This window comes from Haplochromis burtoni, unplaced genomic scaffold (genome assembly GCF_018398535.1).
Source record: "Haplochromis burtoni strain Fernald_Lab_line unplaced genomic scaffold, NCSU_Asbu1 Contig_10, whole genome shotgun sequence".
Lineage (NCBI taxonomy): Eukaryota > Metazoa > Chordata > Actinopteri > Cichliformes > Cichlidae > Haplochromis > Haplochromis burtoni.
The window spans coordinates 4,277,562-4,295,460 of record NW_024582371.1 but is presented as its reverse complement, the minus strand read 5'-3'; the positions used below and the strand labels follow the sequence as shown (position 1 = coordinate 4,295,460).

General features: G+C 41.5%; 1 protein-coding gene and 1 long non-coding RNA gene across 3 annotated transcripts in view; both read left to right on the top strand.

Moving 5' to 3' along the window:
* The first annotated feature begins 8 nt into the window (after positions 1–8).
* LOC106633170 lies at positions 9–5,629 on the top strand. The gene is made up of 5 exons (XR_001336254.2): positions 9–860; positions 4,880–4,990; positions 5,067–5,144; positions 5,230–5,283; positions 5,368–5,629. It is a non-coding gene; the product is annotated as an uncharacterized LOC106633170 (long non-coding RNA).
* A 2,464-nt stretch (positions 5,630–8,093) lies between these two features.
* Positions 8,094–17,899, top strand: part of slc34a1b (solute carrier family 34 member 1b) — a 22,404-nt gene continuing 12,598 nt past the window's right edge. The window contains exons 1-11 of one of the 2 annotated variants that reach the window (XM_005921147.2): positions 8,094–8,200; positions 9,247–9,320; positions 9,395–9,580; positions 9,936–10,082; positions 10,362–10,505; positions 13,144–13,255; positions 13,723–13,918; positions 14,590–14,685; positions 15,133–15,196; positions 15,574–15,741; positions 17,512–17,628. In XM_005921147.2, the coding sequence (XP_005921209.1) occupies positions 9,260–9,320; positions 9,395–9,580; positions 9,936–10,082; positions 10,362–10,505; positions 13,144–13,255; positions 13,723–13,918; positions 14,590–14,685; positions 15,133–15,196; positions 15,574–15,741; positions 17,512–17,628 (1,291 nt within the window). In that variant the 5' untranslated portion in view covers positions 8,094–8,200; positions 9,247–9,259. Of the gene's footprint in view, positions 8,201–9,158; positions 9,321–9,394; positions 9,581–9,935; positions 10,083–10,361; positions 10,506–13,143; positions 13,256–13,722; positions 13,919–14,589; positions 14,686–15,132; positions 15,197–15,573; positions 15,742–17,511; positions 17,629–17,899 lie in introns of both variants that reach the window. The other variant, XM_014333277.2, reaches the window with a different exon arrangement.

Sequence of the window (17,899 nt, the reverse complement as noted above, 5' to 3'; positions counted from 1 at the left end):
TGAATCACTGAGGTCAGTTTCTGGCTTGAGAAATGCTACGTGATTGGGTTTTATATGCAGTGCAGTCAGACCCCACAACCCCTGTGGACCAACTGTGTGATTCATACAGGGTAAAGCAAGTCTTTACACATGTAACTAGCATTGATTACATTATTCATTCCTGAGTCTTCTGGTGTATCTTGGTTAAAGGAAAGCTCTTCGAAAATGCTGTCACATAATGATGTCTTTTTTCTTTTTTTTTAAAGAACCAATCACAGCACTGCAATGCTATGATTGGCTCTTTAAGTTGGTTCTGTGGCCAATGACCAGCTTAATCTGCCTGCAGACTTGTTGCTGGAAGGTGGCTTCCTGTTGTATTTGGCTATTGTATGGGTTACAAAACAATCTGGATGAGTCATAGATGGTCTCATCAACATGAATGATGTCAGCGTTATGCATATTTCAGAGTACATGTTTTGAAAGTATCTCAGTCAAGCCACCTTACATGCATCATCATCTGGTATAATGTGATTGTCATTGAAATAACCTAAAGTAATGATGAGAGCTGTGGACGTCAGCATGGATGTGCAGTGTACAATACCTGTCTGTCACATCCACAGCTTCCCACTGCCAGCCTGGAGACATTAGCACACAAAGCTTTGAGTGACACACCTGGTGGTAGTCTTGGATGTGCGTGTGTGAGGGGGGAGGGGGGGAGCTGGCTGGCTGGCTACTGACTCCATCCGTGAGTGGTGCGTCGGCGGAGCTATGAATGGGCAGAGAGGGGTGTACTCTCACAGACACCATAGCAGCAGTGAGATGAGTGTCATTTACCCCACTGCACGCCTACTGTACTGAGAGGAGAAAAGAGAGGGAAGGAGGTGAGTGTATGAATTAACCCCAGGCATTTCATTTGTCTCATTTGTGATGATTGCAGGGCTCGTTCAGTCAGTAGATGTGGGTGCCTTTTTTTCTCCTCTTTCCATCACCCGCATCATTCATCGTCCACTCCCTTCTGTCACTCAGTGCTTTACTGTGCATGATGAAAAGTACTATGCCTCCTTCATTTCCTCATTCATGGAAAAGCACGTTTTCATTCAGACTGTGCTAGCGCTCTGTCTTGTCTCTGTTTTGTTGTTTACAGCTTTCAGTTTGAGCTAAGCTTCATGTCCATTGTACATCTGGATGAATAACAAGCAGGTTCTGGATTTCTAAAATAGTTCTTCTAATGGGAGCTCACACCGCCTTAGAGAGTCCTGCAAAATATGTGTAAGTGCTGTAAAACAAAACCTGTCCAGCCGATCAATGCAGGCACATTAATGTGGATTGAAAGATTGTGCACAGTTGAAGGGCAGTCTTCAATCAGTCTTCAGTGGGTTAAGAATGAAAAGATTATGGAGTCATAACCATGACTCGGGTATCAGGTGAGATACACATGGCTCAGCTGTGATTCCGACAGAGGGCAGTTGTGCTGGTCAGCTACTGACTTAATACATCCAGCTGGGTGTAGTTGGGATGTGTGCATGTCCCACCTGAGTGTGACAAAACAGACAGCACATCATCATCAATTACACGGCATAATGTCCTTGACACTGAGCCATTTTCATGTGCTCTCTTCCATCACTGCTCACATGCTGACCTTGGTGCTCCAGCCATCTCGCTGTGTGTTGTCTGTGGTAAAACAGCCCATTTTATTACACAAATCCTGGCCACGTGAAGATTTGCGATCAGCATGTTTGCAGACACTTGTGTGGTGGCTGAGAAATGTCAGACACTGATTTTTAACTCCTGGTTTGAATTCCTCCCAAAAGACTTGAAACCATCAACACATGGCTGAAGCGATACAGGCATCCAGTGTCATCACTGTTTGACTAAATCAGCAAATGAAACTAATGACTTCTTATTGTGTTTCCAGGAGGGAGTGATTTGGCAGACCTTTAGGTTGAGCAGGAAGAAGGCAGGAGTGACAGTGTAGAGGCAGAACACACATCCACAGGAAACTTATGCTTAAGGAGCTCTTGTCATGTTCTGTTTCTCAGTTAGGGAGTTAATTAGTGTTGACCCGGACGCAAAGATAGGCTCTGTGTGAGGTTCTTTCAGGGTTATGGATTCAAACCTCCGGAATAGATTTGCTTCTTACGTAACGCAGATGTGAACAGCAGCCTTTATTAAGGATCGTAAAGGCTACGTAGTCATTAAACTTTTCTGCCTTATCTTCTTCCTTCTGCTGCATCTCAAATTGAGTCTGTTTGCCCATCCCTGCAGAACAAAACTTATTCAGTAGCTTTAAATGGTAAAGATTGCTTTGCACGTGTATGCTTCCGTCTGTAGGGGCATGTAAAAGCTTTATGCATGTACATTTCTTTTTATCTATATCAAAAAAAGAGACGTGATGATTTCGATGTGCCACCTTGATTGTTGCTCATGTGGACTAATCGTTGGCGAAGTGTTTCTCAAAGCCACAGGGGTTTTTATCTCTGCTACAAAGGAGCTGAACTTCCACCCGCCTCAGTCTAACCTATACGATCCTCCACTTCTTGGCTTCGTCTGCAGTGGAAGAATTTCTCTTCTACACAAAGATGAAAAGACGGTAACAGAGGAAAGCGGGGGATAGACAGAGTGAGGCAAGCAAGCAAATCATTCACATTTAGGTCATTTCCTTCAGCGAGTTGGTCAGAAAGAGCACTCAGGACTCTTTGAATGCCTGCCCTGCCATGAAGCCTCAGATTATCCTCAGCTGTCCCTCAAAGGGCTATAATGCAGATTTTAAAGTAAGTGCAGAGAGTTCATCATCCCTCCTGGCTGTACCTACCGAACAAACATACATGTTCTGTGGTAATGGAACTTGTATAAAAGAAAGCAGAAACTCCACTGGTACTGACCAAGTGGAGTATTTCTGGCCTCACTGAATATCACATATATTCCACTTCAGGTAGGACTTTGTACCAGAGTTCCCTGCAGCATCAAAAGTGATGCCACCATGATGTCAGCCATCACAGCGAGTGAGTGCGCTCCCGTTGATCATTTCCTATTCATTCTTTATGAGCCCTGGGCTAAATGCTTCCTGTAAGATTAGGCAGATAATCTTACAGGAAGATTAGGCACACACACACACACACACACACACATATATATATATGTGTGTGTGTGTGTGTGTGTGTGTGTGTGTGTGTGTGTGTGTGTGTGTGTGTGTGTGTGTGTGTGTGTGTTTGGCATTCTAGCCTCATCAGTAAGTAATAAGTAAATTGTAATCGCATGCATCTTGGAAAGAGATAAGCTGTCTGTTAGATGTGCTACATTTTGAAAACTCAGCAATGATTGACGCTTTAAAGGCTCTGAAAAAAAAAACAGCTTTTTGTGAAATGACTCAGTTGCCTCAGTTACATAATGGTAATGTTGCATATGTCTCTGCACCAATCAGGATTTAGAAACAGGTATTTTTTTTTAATGTAGAAACATCAAGGATATGAAGTTATTTCTGTTACTATCACATCATTTTTCATATTTATTAGGTTGCAATATGCCAAATTACATTATTAATGCAATTTACAGTTATTTTTATACTATTCATTCACAACAGCAGTCACCTCAAGTTCATTTATATTATAAGGTAAAGACCCTACAATATTAAAGAAACCCCAAGAATTACACAACCTCCTCCGAGCAAGCACCTGGTGACAGTGGGAAGGAAAAACTCCCTATTAACAGGAACAGACCTTCAGCAGAACCAGGCTCAGGGTGGGACACCCATCTGCGGTGACTGGTTGGGGGAGAGGAGAAGGAGAATAGAGGACAGAGAGACAGAACAAATGGCAAATCATAGGAAAAAGACCCAGAAAAAAAATACTGGCAAAAGTGATAGATCCACTTAGATGGTGTTTCTGCTATTCTCTGCAGGATGTAGACAAAAGCATCAGAAAACTACAATAACTTCCTAATTTTAAAGTTTCCGCTTTCAATAATGTTGGTTCCCATGTTCAACCAAGAGCTTTTAAGCTCAAGTCTTTTGTTTGAAATACCTATGACATATTTTATTTCTTCTTTTTGAACAGCAGCACTGAACCACCCCTTCATACCATTAGAATCTCATCGGTGTGCCTGACAGAGAGAAGCAGACATCAAAAGGGAGGCTGATGGACTGTTAAAAAAAGAAAGGGGAAAAAAAGTCTCTTGTTCACTGAACCAGACCCAGTGGTGTTTTGTCCCTCAGCCAACAGGGCTCATGACTCCAGCTGTGGCCCTGGCTGTGACTGTTGCCTAGTGTTCTCTGTGGTCTTTCAGTTCTCGAGGAATCACTGTTTGAGTAACTGTGTGTGTCCTTGTTCAGAGCAGTCCTTCTTTTCACGATTTTATTTGCTGTGACTTGCTGTTTTGCTTTCGTCCTCTCAGCTAAAGTTGAGCTTCTGTTATGTCAACCGTTAGGGCTCCAACAAGCAATGTTTACATACTGAAATACAATTTAAAAAAAAATATTTGGTGGATTTATGTATAATCAAACAAGGTCAGAAGAATTACCACCCTTCTCCCCCCCCCCCCCGTTCTTTTTTTTTTTTTTTAAAGTATGCCTGTTTTGCCAGTAGAGAAAATTGAGCCAAGCTAACCTGTAATCAGTCATAATTTTTGCTTCTAGTGAATCCCAAAGCTAAAAACAAACAACAGGACACTGAAATCTGCAGCAGTGTATCTCTGAGTCAGAGACACCCTCTAGTGAGAAGAGCTCATAACTGCACACTCTCTTGCTCTAGCTTCACTTGGATCTCTTGCAGTGGATCAGACCGCTTAGGGCAAGATTAATTGTTTGCATTTTACTGGATATATTAATGACTTTCCCTTGTCTGTTGTTGTTGCGTGCAGTCACGCTTTTTGAAAGTTTCTCTCGTTTTTTCTCCTAACCTTTTAGTTGCACAGCCAAAGTTTGCAAGAAAAACAGAGTGATCCATCCTAAGTCCCCACAGCCCCGAACATCTGAGGAAAAACTTTCAAGTCAGCCATGGAGCAGAAGACAAATGAGGTACTTAAGAACCCGATACTCTGATACACTAAATTTTAATCATTCGCCGTCTAATGCGACCCTTCCCTCTGCCTAGTGTCCCACCAACACCTCTCCTCAGAAACACATGAAAAATAGGTCTAAGTCCACAGAGGAGGTACAGCAGTCAAAGAAGGTGAGCCTGCAGCAGCCTGATGTTCACCCTAGCACACTATTTCTTCCCTCACCCTATGAGTCAACCTTACTGTCTTTCCTCACAGGCCTTTTCCTCACAAAAATCACTCCCAGGCAGACCAGAGCTGGAGAGAGTGAAGGTGAGATGTATCACTGTTCTACTGTATTGGCATTAAAGCCTAAAGCTATGTTTAAAACCAGAGTTTTATTTTTATTTGTTGCAGGAATGTCCTGATGGCTCTGAGACACCGTCATCCTCCAGCGAAGAACTGAAATGATGAACAAAGCCAAAAAAAGATGCCATAAAGCTACATCATCATAAACCTGAGACATAAAATGTGCAGATGTACACAGAGGAACATGCAGAATAGTATATGAAAAAAATGCAAGCCGTGAATTGATTAAAAGGAGAGAATTGGACTAAAACACACACACACACACACACACACACACACACACACACACACACACACACACACACAAAAATTCACCCTACCGCTGAAACAACATGTATGTGAACAGAAGGACACCTGTGATGATATTGTTTCATTGTACTGTGAGTGGTGTATACATGCCACCTGAATGTGTAGTAACAATAAAGTGATGTTGCTGAGTGAATCTGTGTTTACTAACCTCCACTAAGCCAACTGCCAAATAATAAGGCTGTCGGAAACAATACAGATAGATGATGGTGTGCAGCAGAGGATGAAAGAAGCACAGCTCAAAATCGAAATCTTTATGAAATCACCCAATAATATGTAAGATTATCCCATCGATGCATTCAATGGCAGTCTCAGTGTATTTTTAAATAAAAATAAATAAAGGTGCTGATTTTTAAGGATGGAAGAGCTGCTTCATCACACATAAATATATGTATCATTAGTTTCAAATGTTCTTTTCACCCTGCAACGTCTCCTGCAGTTTTTTTTTTTTTTTTTTTTACAAACTTGGAAGGTCCGAAGCCCAATTTGAAATCTGGCAACCTTCTGCCACCCACGCAATCCTTTAATCATAACTCTGATTACTGCATGAAACTACGATGGAGTGTTTTCTTCTCGGTGATTTATTTTGATTTGCTTGTTGAAGTTCTGTTGATTGATTTGCTCGTTAAAGCCGATTCTCTCTTATGAGCTTTACGTCTGCCACCTACGATAAGAAGTCATTTAAATTCCATGGGTTCCTCTCGCCCTATGACAGCTGGGATAGGCTCCAGCGCCCCCCGTGACCCTGAAAAGGATAAGCGAAAGCGAATGGATGGATGGGTTTTATTTTAATAGTTGTGATTGCTTTTTGTTTTTAATTGTAAAATGCACCTTCTTGGCCAGCAAGCCTGCAGGCCTAACTTCAGCACCCACTAGGGGGCTGCAGCAACCACTTTGGGAATCGCATAATCTGAAACGGAGGCCGTACATGTGGCAGGATTGACGCTTGTTCCTAAACCAGCAGTTTATGTGCTCAAATCATGAAATCAAGTTGATTATTTGAGTCTGATTGTTTCAGTTCTGTGAATGTGAAGCTCCAGTTAAGGTTTTATCTCTTGTGTTAACAACAGACATGAAAAACACACAGATCTATATAAAATATCAGAGTGCTTTTTCTTTTTCTCAAAGCATCATTACTCCCTTCGTGTAGATGACAACAGTGATCAAGGTAGAAGAGATTAGTATTAATCTGAATGACTTGTGCTGATTAGTGTCACCTAGCCAGTCAAAACAAGAACAGAGTCTTTAGAATAAGACACACACCTGTGTAGAGATAATTAACTGACGTTTTGTTCATAGTGTTATGGGCCCCTTTGTTAAAAACCCAGAGGCTTTGCTTTATTTATTTTTTAATATTAGATAAACCAAGCAGGACGCCTTGCGTGGCAGAATTTAGCCCCCGTCTGGTTCATCGGCGTGCTGTGCAGTAGCAGCAGCCACCCTGTGACTCGCACATCTGGAGATGGGATTAACTGCAACGTGGAGTGTTTTTTAACCAAAGAGCTCTAGAGCCGCTCAGTGTGTGTTTACGTGATTACACGTGTGTGTGCGCGCGCGCGTCCATGTGCGCTGGTACATCTGTGCTTCGTTTTTTTTCTCTCTCTCTGTATAATTCTGCTCCAAATCTCAAGGATTTCTCCTCCAGTCGCCACCTACAGCAGCAAACCCAGCTCCCTGAAAAACAACAAGGCTGTTATTTCTCTCAGGCTCCCAGATCTCATAACAGATTGGAAAGCAACAACTTAGTCTAAAGGGTTTATTAAGTTCATAGATGCAAGTCTGGCGTCAGCAGGCTTGGGAGATTTGGTTGAGAGCACTGCTGATATGACAGAACCGCGGCTGCACTAATTATTAACAATTACCCCCACAACAACACAGGCGGGCGCTGCGTGTGGATAGCGGTGCATGCGTGTCAAGAGGCTCTCAGAAAATCTCCTTGATAGTCTATTTCCAATCAAAACAGGCTTGATGCTGAGTGCTGGCAAAGTACCTAAGTACCTGAACATTCTGTACAAGTCAAACAGATTACGCTTTGCGTGTCTGAAATACTTCCACTGACTTATCTCGTGGAAGAAGTGATCATTTAATACCCCGGCTTTAATCTTTGCCAAGACTACGAAACGTGATGGAAACAGCCGCATGAGAATGTGAGCGGACTTAAGAAAACAGGAGCAATCTCCCAGGTTTATCTAAAACACGCCACTAGATGTCAGGTTTCTCCTGCATTGCTACCTAAAAACCTCAAGTGAGAAGGGTTGATAAATCACATCAAACAGGCCACTTCATCTTGCAAGCTTTATCTGGGGCCCAAATCAGGTAAAATAGCTGGCTGAACAAACATAATTTATTACCTAATACACAACAGGCATTTAAGACCTATGCATCATTAACTTAAGACATTGTGTAACTGATTAACAATGCTGTCTCTGATGAGAGAGCAAGTTAATAACCGAGAGATCACGTAGATGTTTCCCCCCTGATACCTCCACACTCGGTCTATTTAAAGATGTTTTAGTCTTCAGTTTGATACCTTCCTTTAGCGGGGTCATGAGCAACACCTAAGCCTTTGGACAAGGTAAGAGGCAACACTATTTTACTATATACACTTTTTTTTTTAAATTCCAGCTTTTATTTCGATGTCTCATACATACTTTTAGAAAATCTTGCCAAGTAAGCTGACTCACACTGACAACATTGGCTAAATGCTTGAGAAAAGCCTGCATTTTTCTACAAAGCAAAACAAAATTGCAGCAACACTAATCGAGAAATTATCCATGTGAGTCACAGAGACAGCCTTAAACACAAACTTGCACGTAACGGCACAAGAGCTGAGACGGGAACGGTGGCAGACTGACAAACAGACGAGCGGGGCAGTTAGATTAGAGGATAACATTCAGTACACACGCTCACAAAATCAGCTCAGATACATTCAGAGTTTATCCTGCTGCAGTGGGCTGTTTCTCCCACATACAGACAGATGTACATATGTTAACGCAGGCCTCCGCGCGCATCTGAAACCTGCAGCAGGATGACACGCGCGGTAAGGATGATGCAGTGACTGTAATTACTGTAATTTTGGCTGCTGTAATTACTTCCATCCTCTTTGCTTTTAAGAGACATTAGTACTCCCTCCTCCACTGGAGTCCCCAAAGTGGAAGACAGAAAAAAAAGAAGGGTGGGATGGGGGTGGGGGTTTGGGATCTCTTCAAATCAAGAGCATGAAACCCTTTGAAGAGACTTGCTCTATAGATGCTGGAGAGTCCCTTGAAGAGCTGGCTCGCAGCTGTAGGAAATGGAAGACAGGATAAGCTACACGGATCCTAATGTGTTCTTCATGATCTGATGAGGTTGTTTAGTTGTTTGGGAGGTGAGACGCCTGACCTCACATCATGGATAGCTGCCAATTACATAACCACGTGGGCTGCCTTCGCTCTCTTCTAATTGCTTGTCTGTTGATCCCTGTACCTCTGTGAGAGATGGGCTCATATACACACTTGTTGGTCTCTGTTGGCTTCTTTTTCTTACTGCTGCAGGTGGCTGATAAATACATCCACTATCAGATCTGTTCCCTCCACGGTGGTAACATCCTGCGATTTTAATTGCTTGCATATCTCCACACAGCACTCACAGCGCCATGTCCTCTCGATCTATAACCATAGTGTCCTCTGGACGGAGCACGGAGCTCGGCTTCAGTGGTAACTCATTAGTTTAAATTCCCACCATTCTTGTTTTATGTCTTTGAATTGCCTGACTCCTCTTCTGCTACCAGGGGTGAGAATACACTCGGCTCAGCTTCCCTCACATCCCAAACTCCCACTGGCGGAGGAGGACAGGGAGTCTGGCATCGGCTCCACCCTTGACCTCACTGGCAGCTTTGAGGGCTGTAACCAACATACCAATCACCACTCCGACAAACCCTCACTGATGGAGGCAGGCACATTCCCCGGGGAGAAAGGTACAAGAGAGGCATAAAGAGGAGAGTGACACATACATCTCCCACGCTGGCAGCAGGTTTAACCTCTTTGAGGCGGTAAATTACAACAGCAGAAGCAAGCCACAGGCTCATTAGATAAGGACATGCTCAGGAGACACACAGTGCCAGTGGGATCATGTGGCCTCTCACTCAGCAGTGTTTGGCTGAATATGGGTTATGAATGTACTTTGTCAGATGGCTTCTATCTCTACATGTGAGAGGACACAGCTATCAGAGAGTTGAGCAGTGGCCAAAAACATGCTGCCGTTTTGTTTCATCAGATAAAATCCCTTAAAAAAAGATTTCAGTCTAACCGTCTCTTTGCTGTTTTCTCCAGACAGATCTCCTCAGACCTCAGCAGCGAGTCCAAACAAGATCAAGAAGGTCCTTATCAATCTATCCAAGATCCCTCTCCTCTTCCTCCTCCTCTTCCTCTTTGTTTGCTCCTTGGACACTCTGAGCTCTGCCTTCCAGTTAGCAGGGGGTAAGCGCTCTGACCCTCACTGCCCCATCAGCAGGTTCATAGTGACTCAGTCTGTTGATGTTTGACAAATAAGTGAGTCACCGAGCACCAGTTCACACCATCCTACTGGGCCCTGCTGCTGTATAATTTACTGCCGAGTTTGATCTGTGACCTTCTTGAAATTGGGGAAACAAACAGTTTGATTTTTGTTTAACATTGCTCTTGGCAACCTTGTGATTCCTAAGACTGGTATTTTTTTATGTGTGTGTTTCTGTGTATGTGGGCGGCATATCTAACCAGGTAAAGTGGCAGGGGACATTTTCCAGGACAATGCAGTGCTGTCTAACCCCGTGGCAGGGCTCGTGGTGGGGATCTTGGTTACTGTGCTGGTTCAGAGCTCATCAACCTCCACCTCCATTGTAGTCAGTCTGGTGGCCTCCGGACGTGAGTAGGCACATAAACGCATGTGCAAATGTGTGAGTGCCAGAATTCAGGTGTGTGCGCGTGTGTGTTTATTGTACTGTCTGCACAGTAGGCTTATGTCTCTGCAGGTTATTATTTTGAATATATAGATAAGTTAACAAACAGAAAACAAAATCCATTACCGTAGCAATAAAACCAGAGAAAATAACACCCCCATGGCGCCTTATTGGCAGCAAAATCAATTTGCAGTCTATAGTTCAAATCGAAATTTTCTGCCTCAAAGTTACAACCCGTATTCCCTGTGGAGGGTTGAATCCATTATGATCAGTTTGTTATTTAGCATTAAGGATTAAATTAGCAAATAAAGTTTGGGTTACATTAACAAACTATACCAGAGGATTGTTTTTTAGAGAACAGGAAGATTTGCTTGCACACATTTCTCCAGCACTCTAATGTAACTAAACTAGCAGATGAACAGCTAAGAGTGATGTTTCCAGTCATCTAGCATCTAAACAACCCCTTGAAAAATATTAAAACGAGCATTGTGCTAACTTTTCGCTCCATAACTCACATTCACAGTTTTATTAATCTCCTGAAAGTGCTAGGAAACCATACAAGTCTATTGTAAATGATTTATCTGTTGCGTGCTACTTTTGGCTGCAGATTAATGCACCGTTGTTGCTTTTCTTTTCTTTTCTTTTCTTTTTAGCTTTCCACTATTTAGATGTTTATGTCAGTTTTCAAACTTGTATAATGAAAGAATGATTAATGTATAGTACTGTACACAAGTCTTGAGTTGCCCCTCATTTCATTACATTTTGATTCCAAAGATCTACATGTGGTCTTGAGCAATAGTTCTCCAGGCTTTCTGAAGGTCTCTCAAAGCATTTCATTGACTTTTCACTTACTTTCAGGTCAGTCCCCATACCTGACTGTTCTCAAAAGGACATTTTTTTGAACCACTGAACACTGACCTATGAATCATTCAAGTTTAAAAAACACCACCTAACTGAAGGGGTGAACCAGTGTTATGTCTACGCAAATAGAAAGAAACAAATTGCACTTTGTTACAGACTGTTGCAAAAATATTTGTTCTTTTCATTTTTGAATCCACAAAAAACAAAAAATGCCAAAGATAATACAGCTGGACAGGATAAAATAGTAGTTTTCTGCCAACAAAGTAGTTTCCAAAGAGCTGTTAGCTGAAAACTCAGTGTGTCCTTAAAAATTGAGTAACCTGGACACGTGAAGGACAAAAGAATAAGGCATACCTAAAAAAAACCCCCAAAAAAACCTATATACAGCAGACAAACAGTATCTGAAAATCATGGCCTTAAGAAATAGGAATGTAATCAATCAAAGATCTGACACAGGACCCGAGAGATGAATCTGGCCCTTCACCTGATCCAGCTACTGTTCAATGATGCCTCATCAGTAATGGTCTCAGTGGAAGGGTGGCTGTCAAGAAGCCATTTCAGAAGAAAGGAAAACAAGAAGAAAAGGCTGAGGTATGCAAGATTACACAAGAACTGGACTAAAAATGAGTGGCAACAGCTCGTACAGAGTGATTAATCCAAATTTGACATTTTTGGTTCAAATCATCATCATTATATCCAGATGAGGTCAGGAGAGAAGCACAAAGAGATTAAAACACAGTAAATGCTATGTGATGGTTTGGGGCTGCTGGAGATCTTTTTTTAAAAACTGATGCAATAATAAACCAAGTATTGTTGATTTTGATCCAACTCAACATTATTGAAGCAGTCTGAGAACATCATGATAGACCAACATCCAAAGAAGAGCTTTAAATGTCCTGCAAGAGCCCAGGAACTATTCCTGAAGACTGCTTAAAGAAAGAAACTCTGTTTTTGCCTTATATGTGTATATTTGCATGTTTCAATTAAACACTGCACCCATTTTCTATTTTCCTTGCAAAATATAAATAAATGAGAGGTGGCTCAAGACGCTAACTGAGACCCATTTCGAGATTCCAGTACTGCAGTTGCAATTTGTAAAAATGATGTAAAATAAGTGTAGTCTGACAGGGTGAAGCAAGATTAGAGGGGCAATCAAATCCAACCTTTCTTACTCTGGGTAATGTCTCATCATCTCAGTCAGCCTTGTGTAAGACCATTATGTGGTAAGGTTACAAGAAAATGTTCAGGCTTCTGCATGTAGGTCTTCCACCTTTGCTCTGGGTAGTTAAAGTGAATTACATCAGTATGCAGGAGTTGCTGCTCTGCTTCCAAAGATTTGTTTTAAATAAGAGAGCCATGAGGATGATTAGAGGTAATTATTGGAGACTGAAAGATATGGAAAGGCATAAATGTTTGTCTTCCTGATGTCTGCCCTCTGGGTCATCACCATTAAAGGCGTATTCAAAAATAACCCATCTCCAAAGCCGTGTCACTTAGCCTAGAATTACAATCACCTCTCATTTCCATTAAAACACATGTTGCATCAAAAAAGTACAAGGCCATTTTCTGTAATTATATATATATATATATATATATATATATAATATATATATATATATATATATATATATATTATATATACTATATATATTATATATATATGCATTTACAGTGTTTAGTTTTAGTTTAGTTTAGTTTAGTTTTTTTGTAACATGCTTCTTCATTTTCGTCTCATCTCATAGTTTTAGAAGTCAGGTCGGCTGTTCCAGTCATCATGGGGACCAATATTGGGACTTCGGTTACAAATACCATAGTGGCCATGATGCAAGCGGCAGAACGAACTGAGTTTCAACGGTGAGTGACAAAACACAGCAAGACCGAGGAGGAGAGTGGAGGTAGAATAGGGTGGGGGTTGAGGCAAGAAGACACTGAAATGGAAAAGTGAAGTGGATAAGTGGTTAGATGGAGGGAAGAGGGAAAAAGTGTTAAGAGAGCAGAGGAGAAAGTAGAGGAGGATGATGAGAAAGCATCGGCAGCTGTAGCTGCAGCTTCACACTATAATAATGGCACCAGTCCACACTAATCCTATACCAGTAACCAGTGCGCCAGACAGATGGTGCGTTAATCTATTACCACTAAAATAAATATCATTTAACCTTTCATAATATACACACGTCAAAACTCAAATGCTTATTACATCACTGCCAAAGACCAAAAAAGCAAAAGTTGAGCTGTGAAAAGGAGATTAACAAGCAATCACTCTGAGTAGTTTATGATGCTCCTGGATAGCTAACACAGAAAATGACTGTGATCCACGATAGTGCTTTTGCCGGAGCAACAATCCATGACTGCTTCAACTGGCTGTCAGTCCTGGTTCTGTTGCCCCTGGAGGTGGCGAGCGGGTTCATGACTCGGCTGTCTCACCTGCTGGTCACCACTCTGAGGCTCGAGCCAGGGGAGGAAGCACCCGAGCTACTCAAGGTCATCACGGAGCCAGTCACCAAGCTTATCATACAGGTAAAACCATCAGACGCCATTTTTTCTAATTTACTGTTTACTATGCCCCTTCATTGGACTGCAGCCCTCTATGATCTCAGCTTAGTAACTGTGATGTTACTCACAGCAGGTCAGCAATGTTGTGATTTATTTGTAATTTATATTTATTTTCTTTTTCTGTCCAAAACCAAACATCACAGAAACCAAAATGTAAGAAATAGATTAAACACAACATGGTAGAAGGCAATTCTGAGCACATAATTGATGGGTGTCTCTGTCGAAACACCATAACTCAAAAATCTTCAAATAAATTTTGATTAAGCTTTGTAGGGGTGTAGAGTCGGGTCATCAGCAACCCGTTAAAATTTGGCTTATCACAATTTTTCTTCTACTTATAATGCCTGAACTTGACACTACACAGCAAAATCATGGTAAGGTTATTTCAACATCATGAAAAAGTAAAGTATAAAATAAATGATGCACGTCATATTTAGAAATATCTGGAATATTTTTTCAAGTAAATAGTGAAAAATGTCACTTCAAAACCATCTCATGTATCATCTAACTCGTTAGCTGAGGTCACTGCTGAAAACTGATAAACTCGATCAGCAATTCAGCTGCCAAGGAAAAAACCCAAAACAAAACAAAAAAATTGTGGTGAAAAATGAATGTACATCTTCTTTCACCCTCAGCTGGACAAGTGTGTGATCACAGGGATCGCCATGGGGAAGGAGGGCATGAGGAACAGGAGCTTGGTGAAAGAATGGTGCCAGACCAACCTTGTTATGGTAATGTCTCATCTCTAGCCCTGTCTCCTTCACATCGTGGGGCGATCGTGGCTCAAGAGTTGGGAGTTCGCCTTGTAATCGGAAGGTTGCCGGTTCGAGCCCCTGCTTGGACAGTCTCGGTCGTTGTGTCCTTGGGCAAGACACTTCTTTGCCTACTGGTGGTGACAGAGGGCCCGGTGGCGCCAGGCAGCCTCGCCTCTATCAGTGCGCCCTAGGGTGGCTATGGCTACAATGTAGCTTGCCGTGTGTGTGAATGGGTGGATGACTGGTTGTGTAAAGCGCTTTGGGGTCCTTAGGGACTAGTAAAGCACTATACAAATACAGGCCATTTACCATACTGTGTCACTGTGTACTGGCGCCAAATGGAGCTTGTCACTGATGTCAGTAAAAATGGCCTGGCTAATGTCTTTCTTTCTTTCTTTCTTTTATCTATCCATAAATCCGTAGTCTCATCACAACGTGAGCACTGAAAGCTGTGACTCCAGCCATGACTTGCAAACACACGTGAAGTGTAAGTTAACCTAAAGTCCTATCTGAATCTGAATCAATCATATAGTAAGCCGGAACCAATCTGTACAACCTCATATCCAAAGAAGTTAACATAATGCCATAATGTTGGTATACAAGCAGTGTGTTCTGGATAAAAGGCTTCCCTTATTTCAACAAGAAAAGGCCAAAACTGAACTGGTCTTCTCAAGAAATTTTTATTTACATAGCAAAACAGTCGATACAAGTATAACTAAGCAGTAAGAGAACATTATCAAAAAATATGGCAAACTAAATGGTGGTAAATTGAACTTCAAGTTTTGTCACTTTGCATAGTGTCTCAACTCATTTGGTAAGGTATAAATGCAGTCAAATATCCTGTTATTGTGGCTTTCTTTGTAGGTAGACATTTGTTTGCATCTGCTGAGATGTCAGACCTCACAGTGGGCCTCATCCTACTCGCCACCTCGCTGGCTGTCCTGTGCACATGTTTGCTGCTTCTAGTCAAACTGCTCAACTCTCTTCTTAAAGGCCAAGTAGCAAAGGCCATCCATAAAGTCATCAACACAGGTTAGTCTAAATTTGAGCTACCAAATGAATAAATAAAAAATGAATATCTTGACTTGTTAGGAAACAAATAATGGATTGCATTTATATAGCGCTTTTCAAGATCCTCAAAGCACTTTACGATTCCACTATTCATTCACACACTGGTGGAAGGCAAACCACAGTTGTAGCCACAGCTGCCCTGAGGCAGACTGACAGAAGCAAGGCTGCCATATCGCGCCATCGGCCCCTCTGGCCAACACTAGTAGGTGGTAGGGTAAAGTGTCTTGCCCAAGGACACAACGACCGAGACTGTCTGAGCCGGGGCTCGAACCGGCAACCTTCCGATCACAAGATGAACTGCCAACTCTTGAGCCAGGATAAACCCATCAACCCATCAGCACTAAGTAATACAGTTAACCCATCGTGTGTGATTTGTATTACTTAGTGCTATGTGTAGCTCCAGGAAGTCACTGTACTGAACAAACAGCAAAACATCAACCAGTGTTGCTAAAGTTCTCAAAAAAGTAATGTATTACACAATACTTGTTATATTTTAAACTAATGCATTATGTTATTTGGAGAAAGTAATTCTCTATCCTACTCAGGAGATGAGATCTTTCTTTTAGTGTTTAAATTTGAATCAAAAGAAAGGTGAAAACTTGGCCACAGAGGACCTCACCACTGAGACTGTACTGCAAAAGCATTTACAGGTTGAAATGGAAGCTAAAAAGCTAGAAGAAAAATAAAATTACATCTATATTTCCTAGTGACAAAGGTTGCAGGTGCAACACCATTTCCCCCACACAGCAGAAAAGCTGACTGTAGTTGAAAAAAAGAAAAAGCTTTAATGCTCTTTTCTCTCTTTCCACCCACCTCTTTATAAAGTGAGAACCAACATAACTGTTACTGCAATGTTATTACTGAAATTAACACACTAATACATTCCATTATTGCATCACATAAAAATGTAATGTGATTGCATGAAGCTGTACTTTCCAACACTCATAATAACCCAGGTTAAACTGCTACAGTTACTAAAGGAGAAAAGGCCAGTGTAACTAAGCTGGAAGAAACTGGTGTGAGAAGGCACTTGGAAAAGGTGCAATGGGAGTGGAAACCTCTGCAGGGATATACTAACAATGGGCAAATTTACATATGCACATGGATCGTGTTCAATTCAGTAATGACCAAAATCTCTATCAAGAGAAGTGCAGATTGGAAGTGCAAATTTTCGCCCAGATTGCTGATGAATTTTTGAGAAACACCATCAGCAACCTGGGCAAGCATTGTGAGCTGTCCATGGTACTGAAATGCTAAACACAATGGTGAATTTAAGCTTTTTTTAATTTTATTTTTTTTTATTCTTATTATGTGTCAGTATATTATAATTATTTGTTTTATATGTGTGAGGGATGTTGTGAAGCCTTACAAAATTCACACAAAAATCATTTGAGAGTTTATTGAAGCCCTGCCTGACTTCTTGATTTGAAAAGCTTCAGAGCTCAAGTGAAACTTCCAGCTCATATTGGCCAGCTCCAAATATGCATGTTTCCTTGCCTTGTTAACCCATAAGAGGGAGTTCTCAGAATGAGCTTTCAGGGTCCTGGTAGGTGTTTATGACTGCCTTTGATCAGCAATTCTTCTTAGTTTTAGCATCAACGGGCAGATGAGTGTAGAACTGACATTTTAGCTTAACATAGATTTTTAACTGAAGGGGGTTACATGGAAAATGTAAGCACTTTATTCTTTAAAGTTAAAAATGATTCAAGTTTCTCTTGTGCATCACTGCAGACCTTCCCTATCCATTTGGGTGGCTGGCAGGATACATCGCCATGTTTGTGGGTGCAGGTGTGACATTTGTGGTGCAGAGTAGCTCTGTCTTTACTTCAGCCATGACTCCTCTTATAGGTGAGTGATGTATGTTTTTGCTCTTTTGAATGTCAAAGTCTGCACACCATGTGCACAAATCTTTGCCAAGCTTCGTGGATTTTATCTGTTTATTCTTTTTTAACTTTAGTCCCCTCAATCAATTCGGGCTGCATGATTATAGGCAAAAATCACAATTAATTTGTTCAATATTGGTATCTATCTATCTATCTATCTATCTATCTATCTATCTATCTATCTATCTATCTATCTATCTATCTATCTATCTATCTATCTATCTATCTATCTATCT